General features: G+C 39.6%; 1 protein-coding gene across 4 annotated transcripts in view; it reads right to left on the bottom strand.

Annotated features, from left to right (window-relative positions):
* elmo1 (engulfment and cell motility 1 (ced-12 homolog, C. elegans)) overlaps window positions 1-17,140 on the bottom strand; it is an 87,698-nt gene that overhangs the window by 8,918 nt on the left and 61,640 nt on the right. For 3 of the 4 annotated variants that reach the window (XM_082187063.1, XM_082187062.1, XM_082187064.1), the window contains one exon: window positions 10,163-10,299. In XM_082187063.1, coding sequence (XP_082043189.1) covers window positions 10,163-10,299 — 137 coding nt within the window. Of the gene's footprint in view, window positions 1-6,033; window positions 6,255-10,162; window positions 10,300-17,140 lie in introns of those variants that run through there. The other variant, XM_082187065.1, reaches the window with a different exon arrangement.

Below are 17,140 nucleotides of genomic sequence, written 5' to 3'. Positions count from 1 at the left end.
TGGGTGTCGTCAGCATAGTAATGGAAATTAATATCATACTTCCTAAAAAATATGTCCAAGGGGCAGTAAATAAAAAATAAAAAGCGGGCCCAAGACTGAGCCTTGTGGAACACCAATGATAACAGTTTCAAGGCTTTGTTCTCACAGGTATTGGTTCCACCATTGAAGAGCACGTATTAAGAAGTTGCTCGGAAGAAACGCTTCATGTGGAGATAAGTGGAGGCCAGCCAAGAACAGTCATGAAAGCCATCTTGGAGATTACAGTTTGATGAAGAATCAAATACAAATAAACAGAAGCAATAGCCAGCAATGGACTATGACAAGAATTCACCCATATGCAGCACAAGACAACAACTTTCCTTTATCCTCAGATACAGAAACGGCCAGCTGAAATAAAGCCACAGCTTTTCTGGTAATGCTTGAATAATGCACATCCCGAAATCACAAACAGAGGGTTGGTGTACGCACCGAGCCTTGGGCTACAGATCATATGCTGTGATTAACTAGGGAGCACAGCGACGCATGAGTTGGGAAGCTGGAAACGAGTCCAGTAGCTATTCACGCATGCATCCCCTCCCAGTCACCCAGAGAAGCAGGTGCCGCTGGCTCGCACAGCAGGATTAGATGAGGTTTAATTAGTGATAAGATTGGGCCAAGGTCAAGGCCCCCTCCCAAATCACTAGGCTGATATGTCCGTGCTTGAAGAATGAGCGGAGTGATTGCTGGAGGAATAAACCGATACGGCTCTATTCAAACTGCACAGGAAGGTTTAAAGGGGAGGGGGTTTTGACAGCTGCAGGTGGGGGACGAAGAAGCGAACATCTCCACTTGAAACAATCCCTTATCCCTTATGGAAGCAATTTTCTGAGCACATTTGCAGATTTTTCACAGTTAAAAAATTAATCCAAAGCTCTCTCTCTTCCTTTTATCAGCCTCTTTAAATCAAGTCGTGATGGCTGAAATAGAAGCAGACCTTTTATTTGAGGACGAGGTGATATGGGGGAACAGTGGAATTCCAGCTGGTGATGTGGTGGGCGGTGATATTTATGAATAAAGCGGAAATGGACCCTTTTTTTTTTTTTTTTGACAAACGCATGCAAGTGTGTCACAGCCTCAGCAGGAAGTGTGTCAGTCTTCATCTGCCCTGCCATGCTTATTGTCTTTCTCTCGCCTCTCCTCTCTCGAGCATCTAAATGCACAGAACACACTCGCCCACTGTGTGTCAGCCAGCAGATAATACAGAGTGACATACAGAAGAATGAATGTGTGTGTATTTGTGCATGTTTGTGCGCTTGTGAGTTCAAAAATTGAAAGCACTCTTAAGACCAAGGCTGTTATTCTGCACTGGACTATATATTTTGATTTATATTGATACATCAGAGCTATTATTATAAATCTCTAATGCGCCTGCATTATTTAATATATTTGAATGTCAAAGCTATAATGGCATTGAACAAATCTATTGCTTCCCTTAGGCACAACAAATGAGGGATTAATCTTAATATTAAAGTATTTCTGAATCATCTTTGGAAAGTGAGTGGGTTTGTGGGATCATGCCAGCGCCATTAAAGGCCATGAAGAGAGTTGTGCAATGACAAAGTAATATGATATATAATATAAAATACAATAATATCATAAAACACAACAAGCTTTCGTATACTGCCGTATACAAGCTTTTGATTATACTGAGGAAACAGAAGTAAGCAAATCTAGATTTTAGGGCCCTTACGGACAAGTGCTGTAAAATATATTTGTATTCCTTTATACATTTTGATATCTGATAAACTGGCTGCTGAACAACTGAAAAAAGATAACAAATGGATTTTCTGGATGATTAAAGTTTAAAACAAATTTGTTCTTTTGGGTCCAAACCAATTCCAAACACACAGCTATGACACACAAGCCAAATGTTAATGAGAAACAGATAAACAAACCAAATGTAGTTAACTAGGCTATCATATGCATCAGTAAGACAAATAGTGATACATGTGCATTGGGTTTTCCTGTTTTATCCAGTCAGATTATAAGCAGTGCACAACAACCACCTACAGAAACAAACACATACAACTGAGAAACCAATCCATTATGAAAGTGGTGTTTGTTAAAGGTAAAACTCTTTAACTTTACACTCCGTCTGTCTGGCCTATACACAAACCGACAATTTAAAATACAAAAACCACCATGACATGGGACAGTGTTATTCCATATATGACAATTGAAGAGCACATTACCCCCAGTAGCATTTAGTGGTCCACTCGTTGGTTTACCAGCACCTTTTTTTTTGCAACTGTTTGCATACTTCCCTCATTCAAACAGCCAATCAAAGCACTGCTGTGCCTCCAATCAGGGCAGGCAAGATTTATCGCTCCCGTCCAATTTTAATTACAACTTTGCGCAGCTATCCATCATAAATTCATAGGTATGCCTCTCTGTTTTACATACCAGCACATTATTAATAGTCATATTTTTTTCCTACCTGTAATTATGCAAGGGCCGTAATTCAGTTACATCAGAAGACTTTTTTTATTGATTTAGGAAGATAAATCACATATAATGTTATGAGCAGCTTTGCTGTAAACAAAGCCTAGAAGAGGATTATCTTTATTCATGATCCTGACATTTTGTATGACTAATATACACAGGAAATGCCATATTAAAACATTCTGCATGTGAAGCTGAAGCGAACATCGGTGAGCGCCACAGGATTGTCTTAGTAAAATTTTAGGACTGTGTCCTAACCAGACCTGATGCAGTAAAATTTCAGCGACAAGCAATTTGTCTGTCCACACCAGACATGACATGACTACAAAATCCATCAAAAATCACAATCAGCCAATCAGAAGAGCATGTGGGAGGGCTCTGTCTGCAAATGCAATGCAATCTCAATTAAATGAATAAGTAGCCTACATAATCTAAATGATACATTTTAAACCCCTTTAACATGATTAAAATGAATACTGAGAGACTGATACAATCTTTGTCATGGTCATTGAGTTCACGGTTATAACATTAATTTATTTTCGAGATCTGAGGTAAATTATCCATTGCTGCTTTCAGTATGGCTATAAAGGTCATGCAAAATGATATTCAAACTCACACAGACCCTTTTAACTTAAAGTATATACTCAGAACCTGATATATTCATTGTCATAGTTTGTATGTTGTTGTTCCAGGCGCAATGTTACAGAAATAGAAACTGTTTCTAAAATAGAATCCTCTGATGACAGGGTCGAGGCTGGTAAGGACCAAAACTGATTAACACAGCAAAGATAACTTTCTTCTAATGTCACAATGTCGCGTCACATTTGGTTAGGACACTGTGTTAGGATCAAACCCAAAACCTTTCAATTGGCACAGTTCTCCAAAGACAAAGCTGCTCAGTTAGCCCAGGAAGTCACATCAACAGAAGTCTTTGCCACAACTGAAACCATTCATAATTATCATTTACAACTTATCAATCATTCAAATAGTGTTTAATAAACTTCGTAAGAAACTTCAAATCTGAACTGGAAAGGAACAAAAAACAAATTTGCTGTACAGGCTGGGAAGCATATCTTGCACTCATACCTCTTCGCATTCATTTAGCTTTTTATGGACCGTGGACCCAATGGGGTAATCAGGCATGAAAAAGCAAAGGGACATTTATCCATTCCACAATTGGCATGCTAATTATGCGGTTTCCTCCCCCATAATGATTTTTATAACAGTTAATAATGATTCAAATCAAAGAAATGGGCATTGCTTCAAAGAAAATAAATAGATATCATTAACGGAAAAATTATTTGCCGGAAACACCATGGCAAAGACCATGTGATGAATTTAGATGCAGTACAGTCTGAAGTCATTTTTTCATAAATGCTGGGGGTAAGTCTATGAATAACAAGTGGAGTAGACAAGTATAAAACACCTGTGCATGCATATGCATGCCAAGAGAGAGACCTGCAGTCTTGCATGCAATAGGATGCTATGGGTAGGCTCTGCCACTCTCTTCCATAAATCTCAGACCTGGCCTTACTTTGGAGAACCTGGTGTGTTAGTTGTGCAGAAGGTTGCTGGATTCTTGCTGGGGTGTTGAGACGAATGGCCTGGCACTTACTTATGTCACAGGATATTGAGTATCTACACCTGGCCATACAACCTGCAGTCATCTGCAGAGTGATGACATCTGTCAGGCTCCTTTGAGTGCTCCCTGTCTGAAACGGATTGTCTCGGGGTGCCTTTTTTAAATAGTAGTACATTCTCACAGAATAGTCAATGTTTTAGGGTGTATCATAAGTATGTAGCCTCCAATAGTTGTTGCAGTATTGAGGATGACCACACAGAGAAAGACACTTGAACATACATATACATGGTCAAGTGCAGATGTTAACAGACGTAGGCCAGTAAGTGCTGTGCGTGTAAACCTCAGTTCCCCTGGCTTCAAGAGGCACGCTAGCGGTTGCGGTCTTTAGCGTCCTTGTTAGCACGCCCACCTCCCACGCCGGAGACCCCAGTTTGAATCCCGCCCAGAGCGGCACGTGTAGGACCGTTTACATTTGGTGCCATGACCCAGATTGAAGTGAGGTTTAGGGGGGTCATTGTGACGAATGTATAGGCCAGAAAGAGCTGTGCATGTAAACCTCACTCCCCTTGCCTCTTAGTGCTCTTGTTAGCGCCCGCCTCCAATGCCGGAGACCCCGGTTCGAATCCTACGTGGAGCAGGTCTAAAGAGGACACAGTCTAAACACGCAAGTGCTCTCTGACAAGGAAACATTTCATAACACAGGATTTTGAAAAAGCCCCCCAAAAATGTTGTACTCTAGCAGGTGGCACTCAACTCTCTCAGGATCCAGCCACACATCCACTCCACTGACAGGAGTAACTCTTTCTCCAAGGGCCAGCATGAAGCATGCTGAAAGAATGCAATGCATTAGGGTCACTTAAGGTCCCAGGAGACTCAGCTCATAGCGCAAAGTAGCACTGTGTTTGTGTGCGAGTATGAAAAGGACAAAACGTGAAGTGAAAAGTGAAAAGAAAGAAATGGTGGAAGCAAGAAAGGAAAGGAAATGAGAAAAGAGGAAGGAAATTAAGAAAGAAAAGTATGAAAGGAAGGGAAAATGAGAACGGAAGGACAGACAGGAAGGAAGACATGAAGGAGGAAAGGACGGAAGAGAGGAAGAAGGAGAACAAAAGAGAGAAGGGAAAAATGGAAGAAAGGAAAAGTGAAGAAATAAAGAAGAAGAGATAGAAAGAAAGGAACAAAGGAAAGAGTGAAGAAAGAAAAGAAGAAACAAAGAAAAAAAAATCTTGCTCTGCAAAGGGGAAGTAGGGAATTGTGGACCGGAGGCTTGGGTGCGGATGCTGAGCACGACCAAACAACACCTCGAGACATCATTCACTTTATGAGATCTTGCAGATTTATGCGCTGAAAAAAATCCTGCCTGCGATATTACCATAATCAATCAACGTTAGCGACAGCCCATCACAGAATTCAGAAGTGTTGGGAGATTTTTTGTCTTTTTTAATCACAAAACGTAATTCTTGTGAACATTGGACTAACAAAGAATTCACAAAGGACAAGGCTGTATACAAAAGGGATTAACCTCAATAAAAGCCTTCCCTGTAAAAAGAATAACAAAAAATGTGCTGATCTTACAACACGCCTATGTACACGTGGGATACATGCACAAATAATTCAAACTTAATGAACAGCCACACAGCAGAGGTCAATGTGCTACGGAGAAAGGAGTGATGGAGAAAACACATTAAAGCGCTCATTCATAACAAGTACCCCAAGGAGGGGATGGGCAACGGAGGAGCGTACTGGTTGGAGCGTTCGCTGGATCGCTTCCTCTTTAATCGCTAGCTGAAATCTGCCTCTAACCTGATTACTACAAGCAGCTTCACACAAAGCCATCTCCATCTGTGCGCCTGCTTTATCTCTCGTTTCCCGTCAGCATCCAGGCAAAATTGCAAATGACCCATCATCCTTTTCATTCAGTCTACACCCGTTTTCCTCCATGCACCTGACGCGATCTCTTAAGCAGTACTCACATGCCATTGTCACCTCCATGTTTGGGAGCGCGGATCCACGCTGGTCCAACCCAGTGTAGCAGAGACGAACCCTGACCAGGTGCAGGGACGAAAGGATCGCCAGAAGGAAAATAAACAGTGGTGGCAGATGGTTCCTGGGTTGTTTGTGTGTGTGTGTGCTGCTAATGAAAACGGACCATGTTTTAGCCAAAGGTTGATTTCTTCTGCCCATCAACACTCTGAAGTCTGAAAGCATCTCCAAGCAGCTCAGTTTATGTCCATTTCAGCGCTTAAGCCTGATTGGCCAGACGCCATGGCTGCTTCAGCCAATGGAGTTCCGGCAATAAGGATCACGTGGTTTGTATACAAGGGAGAGGGGGAGATTGGAAGGGGGAGGGGTGGGGGTTGTGCTATAGCTTAAACAGAGTCACTACATCACTACTACTGTGCTTGGATGCACCGAAGTGGCCATTTTAAAGTCAGGTGTCATAGCTGCCTTCGTCAGAGCTGATTGGGTGGAGAAGACAGCTGTTTATGAACCAAAACACACACGCACACAATAGCTGCTCTATGTTATTGTGAAGCGGGAGAGGGAGTAATTAGAATGTGGTTGCCATGGAAACAGGCAAACCATTGCCCGTCAGTTTTTTTTAGCCCTCAAAGCATCGCTGAGAGCAGACCTGCCTCCTGCTTCTCGTCTCCACACCTCTCTCTCTCTCTCTCTCTCTCTCTCTCTCTCTCTCTCTCACACACACACACACACAGATGGACAGACAATATTTACAGGATGTGACAGGCCAATCACGATGAGAGAGTGGGGGAGGAGAAAAATAGCATGTGCGTTTAAAAATTAGATGGTTGTGTGTCTGTGAGAAGAGGCAGAGGATGGTGAGGTGCAGTCATCCGAAAATGGTGGAGGTCCATCAATGCTGTATAGTGACAGTGAAGCCTCATAATCATTTTAACGCATGTCTGACTGGACCCACCAAGACAAAAGCACAAAATGGAGGATATAATAAATAAAATCAGCTCACATGCCAAAAAAAAAGCCACAAAAACATCCACAGATTCAGGGACGCCAGAACTTACATATAGCCCAACCTTTAGCTTGCATTAAAAGCACATTTCTGATATAAAATGTGCTTTAAATGCTATAAAGTATGGCCTGAAGACAGTTGCATACATACATTTTATTAAATTGTATTATCCTTGTATTATTATTTCATCCTCACTATTTCACATATATACACACCCACACCCACACACACTATATTGCCAAAAGTATTGGGAAACGCCTCCAAATCATTGAATTCAGGTGTTCCAATCACTTCCATGGCCACAGTTGTATAAAATCAAGCACCTAGGCATGCAGACAGCTTCTACAAACATTTGTGAAAGAATGGGAGCTCAGTGAATTCAAGCGTGGTACGGAGATAGGTTGCAGGTAAACAGGTACATTTCCTCACTACTAAATATTCCACGGTCAACTGTTAGTGGTACTATAACAAAGATGGAAGCAATTGAGAACAACAGCAACTCAGCCATGAAGTGGTAGGTCATGTAAAAAATCACAGAGCGGTGTCAGTTCATGCTGAGGCGCACTGTGCGTAGAAGTCGCCAACTTTCAGCAGTCTCAATAGCTACAAACCTCCAAACTTCGTGTGGCCTTCAGATTAGCTCAAGAACAGTGCATAGAAAGCTTCATGGAATGGGTTTCCATGGCCGAACAGCTGCATCCAAGCCTTACATCACCAAGTGCAATGCAAAGCGTTGGATGCAGCGGTGTAAAGTACACCGCCACTGGACTCTAGAGCAGTGGAGACGTGTTATGTGGAGTGACGAATCACGCTTCTCTGTCTGCCAATCCGATGGACGAGTCTGTGTTTGGCGGTTGCCAAGAGAATTGTACTTGCCTGACTGCATTGTGCCAACTTGTAAAGTTTGGTGGAGGGGGGGAAAATGGTGTGGGGTAATTTTTCAGGGGTTGGGCTTGGCCACTTAGTTCCCAGTTAGTTCATAGTTAGCATAGTTCACCAAGACATTTTGGACAATTTCATGCTCCCAACTTTGTGGGAACAGTTTGGGGATGGCCCAACATGACTGCGCACCAGTGCACAAAGCAAGGTCCATAAAGACATGGATGAGCGAGTTTGAGCGAGTCCTGACCTCAACCCAATAGAACACCTCTGGGATCAATTAGAGCGGAGACTGCGAGCCAGGCCTTCTCGTCCAACATCAGTGCCTGACCTCACAAATGCACTTCTAGAAGAATGGTAAAAAATTCCCATAAATTCCCAAGTTCATGTGCATGTAAAGGCAGATGTCCCAAAGTTTATATAAACTTTATATACGTATATTTTATAAACGTATATTAAACTGGAGCAACGAGGTGTAATAAAGTTTATACTACTTTATTAAAGTGACGATTCTATAGTAGTAGAGGCTTAAAGAGTTATTTATATATTATGGAGGGATCCAAGACCACCATGTAATTAACAACTATCTCAAACTTTTAAGGCACTATAATACTTTAATTTTAAAACAATGCCAAAGTTAAGTGTGCTTAAGAAGGCGACATCTGAACAATGAAGCCGAGAGTTATTCCTCTAAGTCTGTATTAAGCTCCCACAAAGGTGGGCGGAGAGGTGGGTCTAATCTTCTTCAGTTCAATCAGGATTGTGTCCGCACACGACAAGTAAACACAGCCCAGGGATGTTGAGACTTAGGTGTTCTTTCTGTGAAAAGAAAAAGGATTAACTATCGAACTCCTACTGGCATAACTTCATATTTAGTGGGAGAAATCACATGCTGTCGTTCTGCTGATGACGTGATGATGGTCTTATTATTCAATGCATCTCAGAATTGATGGCTATGTGGATTTTTATTTGGATGGAACACAGGCAAGAATCACAGGCCACTCACGCAAAAGTCATTCTATGAAACAAGTTTTGATTAGTGCATTTCACCACCTCAGCCTTCTCGCTACCTTTAAAAGAACCTGAAACAAATCAATCTACCGACAGCAACTTTTCATCCCTCCAGTAAAGTTTAAGATTTCCACGTGTGCACACTGCCAGACAACTGTCAGAAAAAAAAGAATAGGGAGTTCTGATCACCAGATTAAACAGCAGTTTTATCTCTATATTCAGAAAGTCTATTTATAATAAGGCAGGAATACAGACGAGGGGCAAAAGCGAGTAAGTTTTCTCAGATGTGCTGCTCATGTAAGAAAACAAAGGATGATGAATTTAATCACAGTGTCCAGGGAGACATGCTCCAGGGAGATATTTTAAAAATGACTTTTCATGTCCATGAATCTTTATTAAGCTCAAATATACAGCCTTACACAAGATGGTCTTTTATCCTATGCTATAAATTGGTTACAAGTTTGCTGTGTGATTATCATAATTACACAAACAACATCCTAGCAAATCTCAACCACCAAGAGGTAAAAAAAATTTTTACAAAAAAAAAAAAAAAAAATCATCTCTGCCAAGAGCTTGAAACAACCATCGTCCCCTGCAAAAGTCCTAGTAGTGTGAAGTAGTGATAGACTAAATATCTCATAAGGACATGATTGGCTGATAAACTACTTTAAAATCTATTGACAGACCTGCCAATGCACATGGAATAGAACATTTAAAAAAAATTTAATTGAGTAAATAATAATCGTAATATAATTCTACATTTAAATTAAAATTGCATGTGAACCATCAAATGCACAGTGTCAATTATGTTGAAATGAAAATGCATGATACTTAATTTGTATCTTTATTTTAAGTCTTGTAAATAGTTCTATTTGGATTATTATAATATTTATTATTTAAAAATTTCTTGAATAATTACTTGAAAAAAATTACGTTTTCTTAACTAAATAATAACAGAAATCCTTAACCCATTGTTCTAATTTAATAAAAAAAAATAAAAAGTGAAATATCACTAACAAATTAAAGGGCTGTGTTCAGTAGCATACTAGATTTAGCTATGGTCTTGTAATTTTACTGATATTGTTATTGATTCCTGAAATTTTTGTATCATGACAACCCTAGCATCGGCCAATCAAAACCCATATTGGTTGACCACTAGAAGAGGGAGACTGATGTAGAATTAGACACAGGTGCAGGGACTCAATCAAAAGGGCTGCTCTCACCTTATTGAAGTCTTCAGAAGTGGCTCTCATCTCTTTCCAGGTTTTGTTGAGTAGCTGGATACAGATGCAGAAGAACTCCTCAAAAGAGCGGTCATGGGTGAAAAACATGGGGTGGAAGTCATGGCAGTTCTCGCTGGCTGTAAACAAACAATTGGGACAAAGTCAGCGTTTTGTTCATTGTCAAATGTTGCACCCCAATCCACCTGAGGAAAGTTGATTTATCAGGTAAAGCCGTCTCAAGAGAACTTCTGACTCTCCAACAGGGACTTTGAACATGAACTTTTAAGGAGGCTCACGTGTCTGCTTTCTTAGCCAGCTTCAGCCCTCACGTGGGCTTCTCATGCATTGATGCATCAGATATGGCTGGGAACGAATGGTGCTACATCACGACACATCTCTCTGAAAGAGCCTCTTGGCAGAGCAGACGATTATTTTCAAGCATTAGAAGCATGCGCTTGGCTCTCAGGACACCTACACATTTGAAGTGACTGTGAATAGTTGGATAAAAATGGCATTTTTATAGCCGTGTTTTCTTTCAATGCATTCGCCTGCCAACTAGTCAGTGGTCTTAATTCAGAAATTCAAAAAACCCTTTGAGATTGTCAAGAACCTCTTCCAATCCCCACAAAAAAAGAAACAGAAAAAAAAGATTGACATCATGCTGTACTAGTGTTGCATTAAACTCCAGATTTAGGGTCTTGATTTTGTGGCCTTGGTCTTGGGATCTCTCAAGATCACACAAACTTGGACCTTCTCTGGATTTCATTACTTAGATTCTTGGTCTGGTCTGGTCTTTAATATTGTAGTTGAGCATTTCTCTGACTAGTTTTTGCAGTGTGTTCTGCACCGATGGCACTAGTTGGTGATAGAGAGATCACTCTTTTTTGTATATTAACATTCCTAGCTATTCCGATTTCCTTTTTTGAAAGATGCATATAGACTACTGCCATTTACTGTTATGGAGAGTTATTTCCTCTCATGTAGATGCAGAACAATGTGCTATTTAGCTTGGGAGTAGTCTTTACAATGTGCAGGGTGCAGGGACGCGAGGTGACAACAATTGGCTTTCGTCACCGCCTTTCCAGTCTCAGGTCTGGATCTTCTCAACAGAACCGCTGGATCCCAAGTTCCTCTCCAAAAGACTGACTAAAGACTCTTCTGTGAACACTTGACTTACAACTGTTAAGGCACTTACTCTTTAAAACTTTCTTGTAAAGAAACCCTCTTTTTCTTTTGTCTCATGGTATCCCATACTTTTGTACTTTTCTGAGCAATTCTGAAACTTCTTATCTTCGCTTTTTTGTATCCCTTATGTCTCAGTCACTTTGAATAAAAGCATTTGCTAAATGAATTCAAATCTGGGTCTCATTTTACAGTCAATAAATTCAGCATTTCTCTTTTTCAGTTCATGAAAATTCTTTTTGGACAGACGGATCTCAAAGGGGTCTAATCTTAGTCCGAGTCTTGGAGTTCTTGACTCCAACTAGCCTCTTACTAGGCTTACAAGCGCATCACACATTACGTAACAGCAACATGAAGATGGCATATAGATGGATGTGATGTTGGCTGATTACCCTCATAAGAACGATAAGAGAGAGACTTGCTCTTCATCTCGCCACTTCATAAATGATCCTCAAAGATTTCCCCCCGGGATATTACTAAAGCAGGATTATGGAACGAGAGCTCTGTGATGATCTATCGTGTGAGATTAGTGCTTCATAAAAAAAATCCTGAATCAAATCAGAATGCCTGCGTGGGAAATTAAAGTCTGGGTGAGCGCTATAAAAACTGAAGGTGCCATTATTGTGTTTATAAACAGAAGCAGTCAAGGTGAAAATGAAACTGAGGCTTTCACCCTGAGGCAGCACACACCTATGTCAGCTAAGCCACTTTAATACAAACACTACTCGAGTGGAATGGTGCTTTGAATGAGAGCCACTATTTGAGATTCTCATTTAGGGGAATTGAAGTTTCAGAGAACCTGCCAAAGCCCCAGCAGAGGGCCAGTAATTGCATTGGCTTGGTCAAAATTGAAACTTCACAGCATAATGAATGATGCCTGAAGGCGCAATGGGGCTTTCATTGAGAGTGACGTCATCTGACCGGTCAATCTGAGGCTCAATCCACCAGACTGCCCAAGCCACAGAGCCTGGCCCTTTGGGATGGCTCCAACTGATTCATTGTAATAGTTTCTTTCTCCTTCAGAAGTCAGAGGAGTTCAAGGGTGTGTTGAAGGGGAGGGCAGCACTATCAGCACCCACCTGCTGAGGAATGAAATGTCAGAGTCACTTTGGCTCTCGCCTAAGCCCTGAGTTCACAGGTTTGGGCAGAATTTACAGTCTGATGCAACTCTTAAAGTCTAGCTGGCAGTCACACTGAATGGAGGAATCTTATTAATCCAGGATGTTCTCTCATATTGTTACTAAAGGATCCTCAAAGATCTTCCTGACCTTTAATCTTCAAAGCAGTGTGATTAACACAATCCTTTCCTATTTATCCAGAAGTCAAGAGACTTTCTGCAAATATACACCATTATACTCTAGGGGATCATTAGGGGTGAAAATATATATACAATATTTTGACAATATATCTATTATATTTTAATATTTTAACAACAATGAATTTCATTTCATTTTAATGCAGCTTCAATGTGATTAGTCACATGGCATTTGCAAATCAGCAAAAATGACAGAATTCAGTCACATACTTCTGGGGATCCTGCACCTGATGAACAACAGCCCTTAAGATGCATGGAAATGTTTGTGCAGCTATTATAGACCTTGTATACATTATGTCCACACTCAAAAGCATGATTACATCATGTAACATCATTATATCATATTAGTCAGTTTCTCGTGACTGACATAACAACGGAGGCAAAGATATTATGTGCATGGTGTGAGTATTAACATGGGCTTTATGCTCTCCGGCTAACAACCACAGCACAGTGCAAAGCTGCAGTGTAAATAGCTTACAATTCAACATGTCAACTGGTTAGCTGGGTAAGCAGAGGGGCTGTCAGAAAAGTGTTAAAACCTGTCTCATGCCCTTAATCCGTCAGCACAGTCACATCTGACCTCCTGTACTCCCTCCATGAGCCAGCTATGAATCAGCATCATACCCGCATTCAATGCAGAAGAAGTTATGATTCCTCTCATGGCTTTTCTCATAGAATCCTTCAACATTTGATGTTAAGTGCATGATAGTGGTGTGAATCGTCACTGGTCTCACAATTCAATTAGATGACAATTATCATGTCAACGATTCGATTCAATTCGATTCGAAATCCCGATGCATTGCAAAATATCACTGCACATGGCTACATTTTCGTCAAAGAATACAAGCAGAACTCCCTTTTTATTTGATGAACTCCTTTTGATTTTATCTGGTCCAAGAAAGTATACTTCTTGAATGTAGTAAAAAAAATATAAAAAAAACGTCTGAACACAGCCGACGACAGGAGCATTTAGAACTAATAAACACAAGCTGTCTAGTAGTGCACTTAAGTTACAATAACGCTCACACACACAGGCACTCGCACACAAGCACACACACAGGCTACTCGCACGCACTCTGTAAATGTTAAAATAGTGGGTGCATTTCTTTACTCACTTTTGTGTTTTGCCTCCATTCGCCTTTTATATGCTAGCGTGACAAGCGTGTATGTGACGAGTGGAGTGACGTCAGAGAAACGTCAGTAGGCTATAATCGATTATGGTCTACTACTGCATCGATGCAGAATCGTCCACGTTCGCATTGCGATGCATCGTAGAAACGATTCATTTCAACACCCCTGGTGCATGATAGGCCTTGCCAATTGATTTTACAATTGGCTTTACAAAAGTAACTTTAGAATCAATATATTGTTACTTTTAATTCCTATCATTTAATATAATCATCAATCCCAACAGTACGTGCAGGCTTTTCAAGACATGGAAGACTAACTGCAACAAACTCTTCATGATAATGATTCGACTTCTACGTGTGTATTGCTTATAGAGAAGTGATGTAATGGTGTGGCAATCTGCTGATCCCTCAAGGCAAATGACGAGCCACAATATGCAGAAGTGAATCATCTACAGCAGGTCAACAAAAAGGACAAGACGGGATCTGAACTCTGGATAAGACACTGCTGTGGAGGACACATGTAGCTAGTTCATACAAGTTGCATGAGGTAGACTGAACTCTGAGTAGTTTGATGATTGAACAATGGTTCATCTTTGAGAATCTGGAGGTCATCACTAAGAGCTTCCACAACTTGAGCTAGGAAGCCTTATCCTCTAGAGTACAGGCTCTGCAGAGACTTGTCTGGGTGGTCTTTATATAAGACATATGATCTTCCGACATACTGGGAATCTGCCCAGAAATTTCACCCATATGTCCATATCCTTGTGCATCTACACAGAGGTCATAGGATTATAGGACTGGCAGATGCCTTGGCCACCCCTCCACCTCTCCAAATCTGACATGATCATCTCACTTCTTGATGTTCTGCCACAGATAATTATGGAAGACAAGATGCATCTTAGGGGAAGAAAACAACAAACAAACTAAACAAGCGAGTACAAGGCTGAAAGCCCCAAGGATGATATTCAAATATCACACAATGAACAATGAGATGTCAAGATGAGATGACAGCTGCGAGAGGTCATCTTCGAGGCAAGAGCTGTGATGAACTGACGAATGTACAGTGATAGATGCCACCCTGGCTCTTCAATGCAGAGGGAACACTCTTCAAGACATGGAGAATGAAATAATCATTGCCATTAGGCAAAGTACACCCTGTGACATCTCCAGAGGGAAATCAAGTTTTAAAAAAAATCTGGAAAGCTATACTAGGCCAAAAAGCAACTATCAAATGACTTCTTAAGACTGGGCATTTACTTTTAACCCTGTAATGCCTGACATATGGAATAGTAGTCAGAATTATTTCTTCTTTTTTTTGATCATCTCTGATATATCAGGCTTTTATGGCTCATACAGCATAAGTTAAGAAAATATGGAGCTCGTACTCTAGGAGGAAAAAACACCCTAATTTTTAAGGATCAAACTGAGCAAAAATATACAATTTGGTGCTGTTGCTGATATGTATATGACCAAAAAGTAAGATGAAATCAATTCTGATGGTTTGTAATGTATATTAACGAGATTATTATAACAGTATAGCAGACTACTTGCAAAAATATAAATATCAGTTGTCTCTCTATATTTCCCAATAATATGTCTTAGTAAGATGAAATTTAAAAGCTTAGTTTAATGATCAAAACTATGTAGTCTTTATTGTGTGGGGGCAAAACATATAATGCAATGCAATTCAATGTACAAATAAACATTCCCCTGATGTATCATAATTAGTAATCACATTTTAACATGATTTTTCTAAAAGTGGATGCATGGATAGTCAAGTATAACAAAGTTGCTTCAGTCCAGTAAGTGTTCATCTTGAACTATTACTAACAATATAAAAGTTATTCTCATGTTTACTTTATAAAAATCAGTTAAGATTGCACAGAATTGTTTTAAAAAATATATATTTTTAGAATTACACACACAAAAAAAAAGACGTGCTAAAAAGTATTTACAATCAACCAAAATTACATTCTTCAAAATTTCTCTTTTTGTGTACAACAAGGTCAGTCATACAGTTTTGGAACAATATGTCAGTGAATGATAACAGAATTTATATTTTTAAATGTATCACTTTAAATCATTGTTAAGCAAATGTTGGCTTTAAGCAGGAGAATTGAGGCAGGAGAATTGAGGGAGATCAAGGAGCAGTTTTACTTGGGGCAGGTTTGCCAACATGATGCAAACAACTGACGATGCATGGCAGATGAGACCGCCACCAATCTGTTCACTTATCTCATACTCAAACATTTATCCACAAACATTCATAAACACTTCAATCCACAAACTATAATACACGTCAACAAATTATAATACACGCATGTCAATCCACTATCATAAATGCTCGTCAATCCACAAACTGTCATACATACACACGTACACTTATACACAGACTATTGATTTCCTTTGAGTGTGATGAAATAGATGCTAGTCATGTTTATCTACATACGCCACAGGATCTATTTTGCTATGTAATATAAGCACAGCAGATGTTCTCCTGGACCTGCACCTCTGTGTTAGAATGTGGGTTAGATGCTGACAGTAGCTGCATCTGTTCACTCATCTATTTTGCATGAGAAAACTTGACCACACCAATGGCACAGTTTTATCTTCTTCTTTTTTTTTATTCATTATTATCCATTCATTCTATCCTGAAAAGTCCTCCTAGCAGTCTGACATTACAGTGTTCAGAAATTAACCATCCAACTGTCGTCTCCAAGATTGGAAAACTTTAAGCTTAACTTCTACAGGGAATCTACAGCAATAATGCAGGTTCACCTATTATTGCTGGATTTAAATCAAAATTAGTTAAATATAAATAGTTCAGCCAAACAAGTATGACTTTATAGATATTTAGAAAAATTTGTAATTCAAAGCAGACTAGCAGACTACTTGTAATTCATAAAGATTTTTATGAATGCTTATCTTTTGAACTTTCTATTAATCAAAAAATACTGGGGGAAAAAATGTATCATGGTTTCCACAAAAATAGCACAACTGTTTTCAACATTGATAATAATAAAAATGTTTCTTCAGCGGCAAATCAGCATATTAGAATGATTAAGTAATGGCTGCTGAAAATTCAGCTTTTAAAAAAAATTATTAAAGTAGAAAACAGTTATTTTAAATTACAATACTATTTCGCAATATTACTGTTTTTTTTGTTTTTTGTATTTTCAATCAAATAAATGTAGCCTCAGTGAACACACAAAAAAAATTGTACGGAGCCCAAACTTTTTATTTGAAGAGTAGTGTATGTATATAGATTATAAAATAATCTAAGAATCATTATTATTATTATTATTATTATTATTATTATTCCTCATACTTAGGATTATGAGTTTGATCCAT

Source organism: Leuciscus leuciscus (genome assembly GCF_965113295.1).
Source record: "Leuciscus leuciscus genome assembly, chromosome: 12".
Taxonomy (NCBI): domain Eukaryota; kingdom Metazoa; phylum Chordata; class Actinopteri; order Cypriniformes; family Leuciscidae; genus Leuciscus; species Leuciscus leuciscus.
Note: the sequence above shows the minus strand (reverse complement) of the source record. Positions and strands in the feature narration are given on the sequence as shown.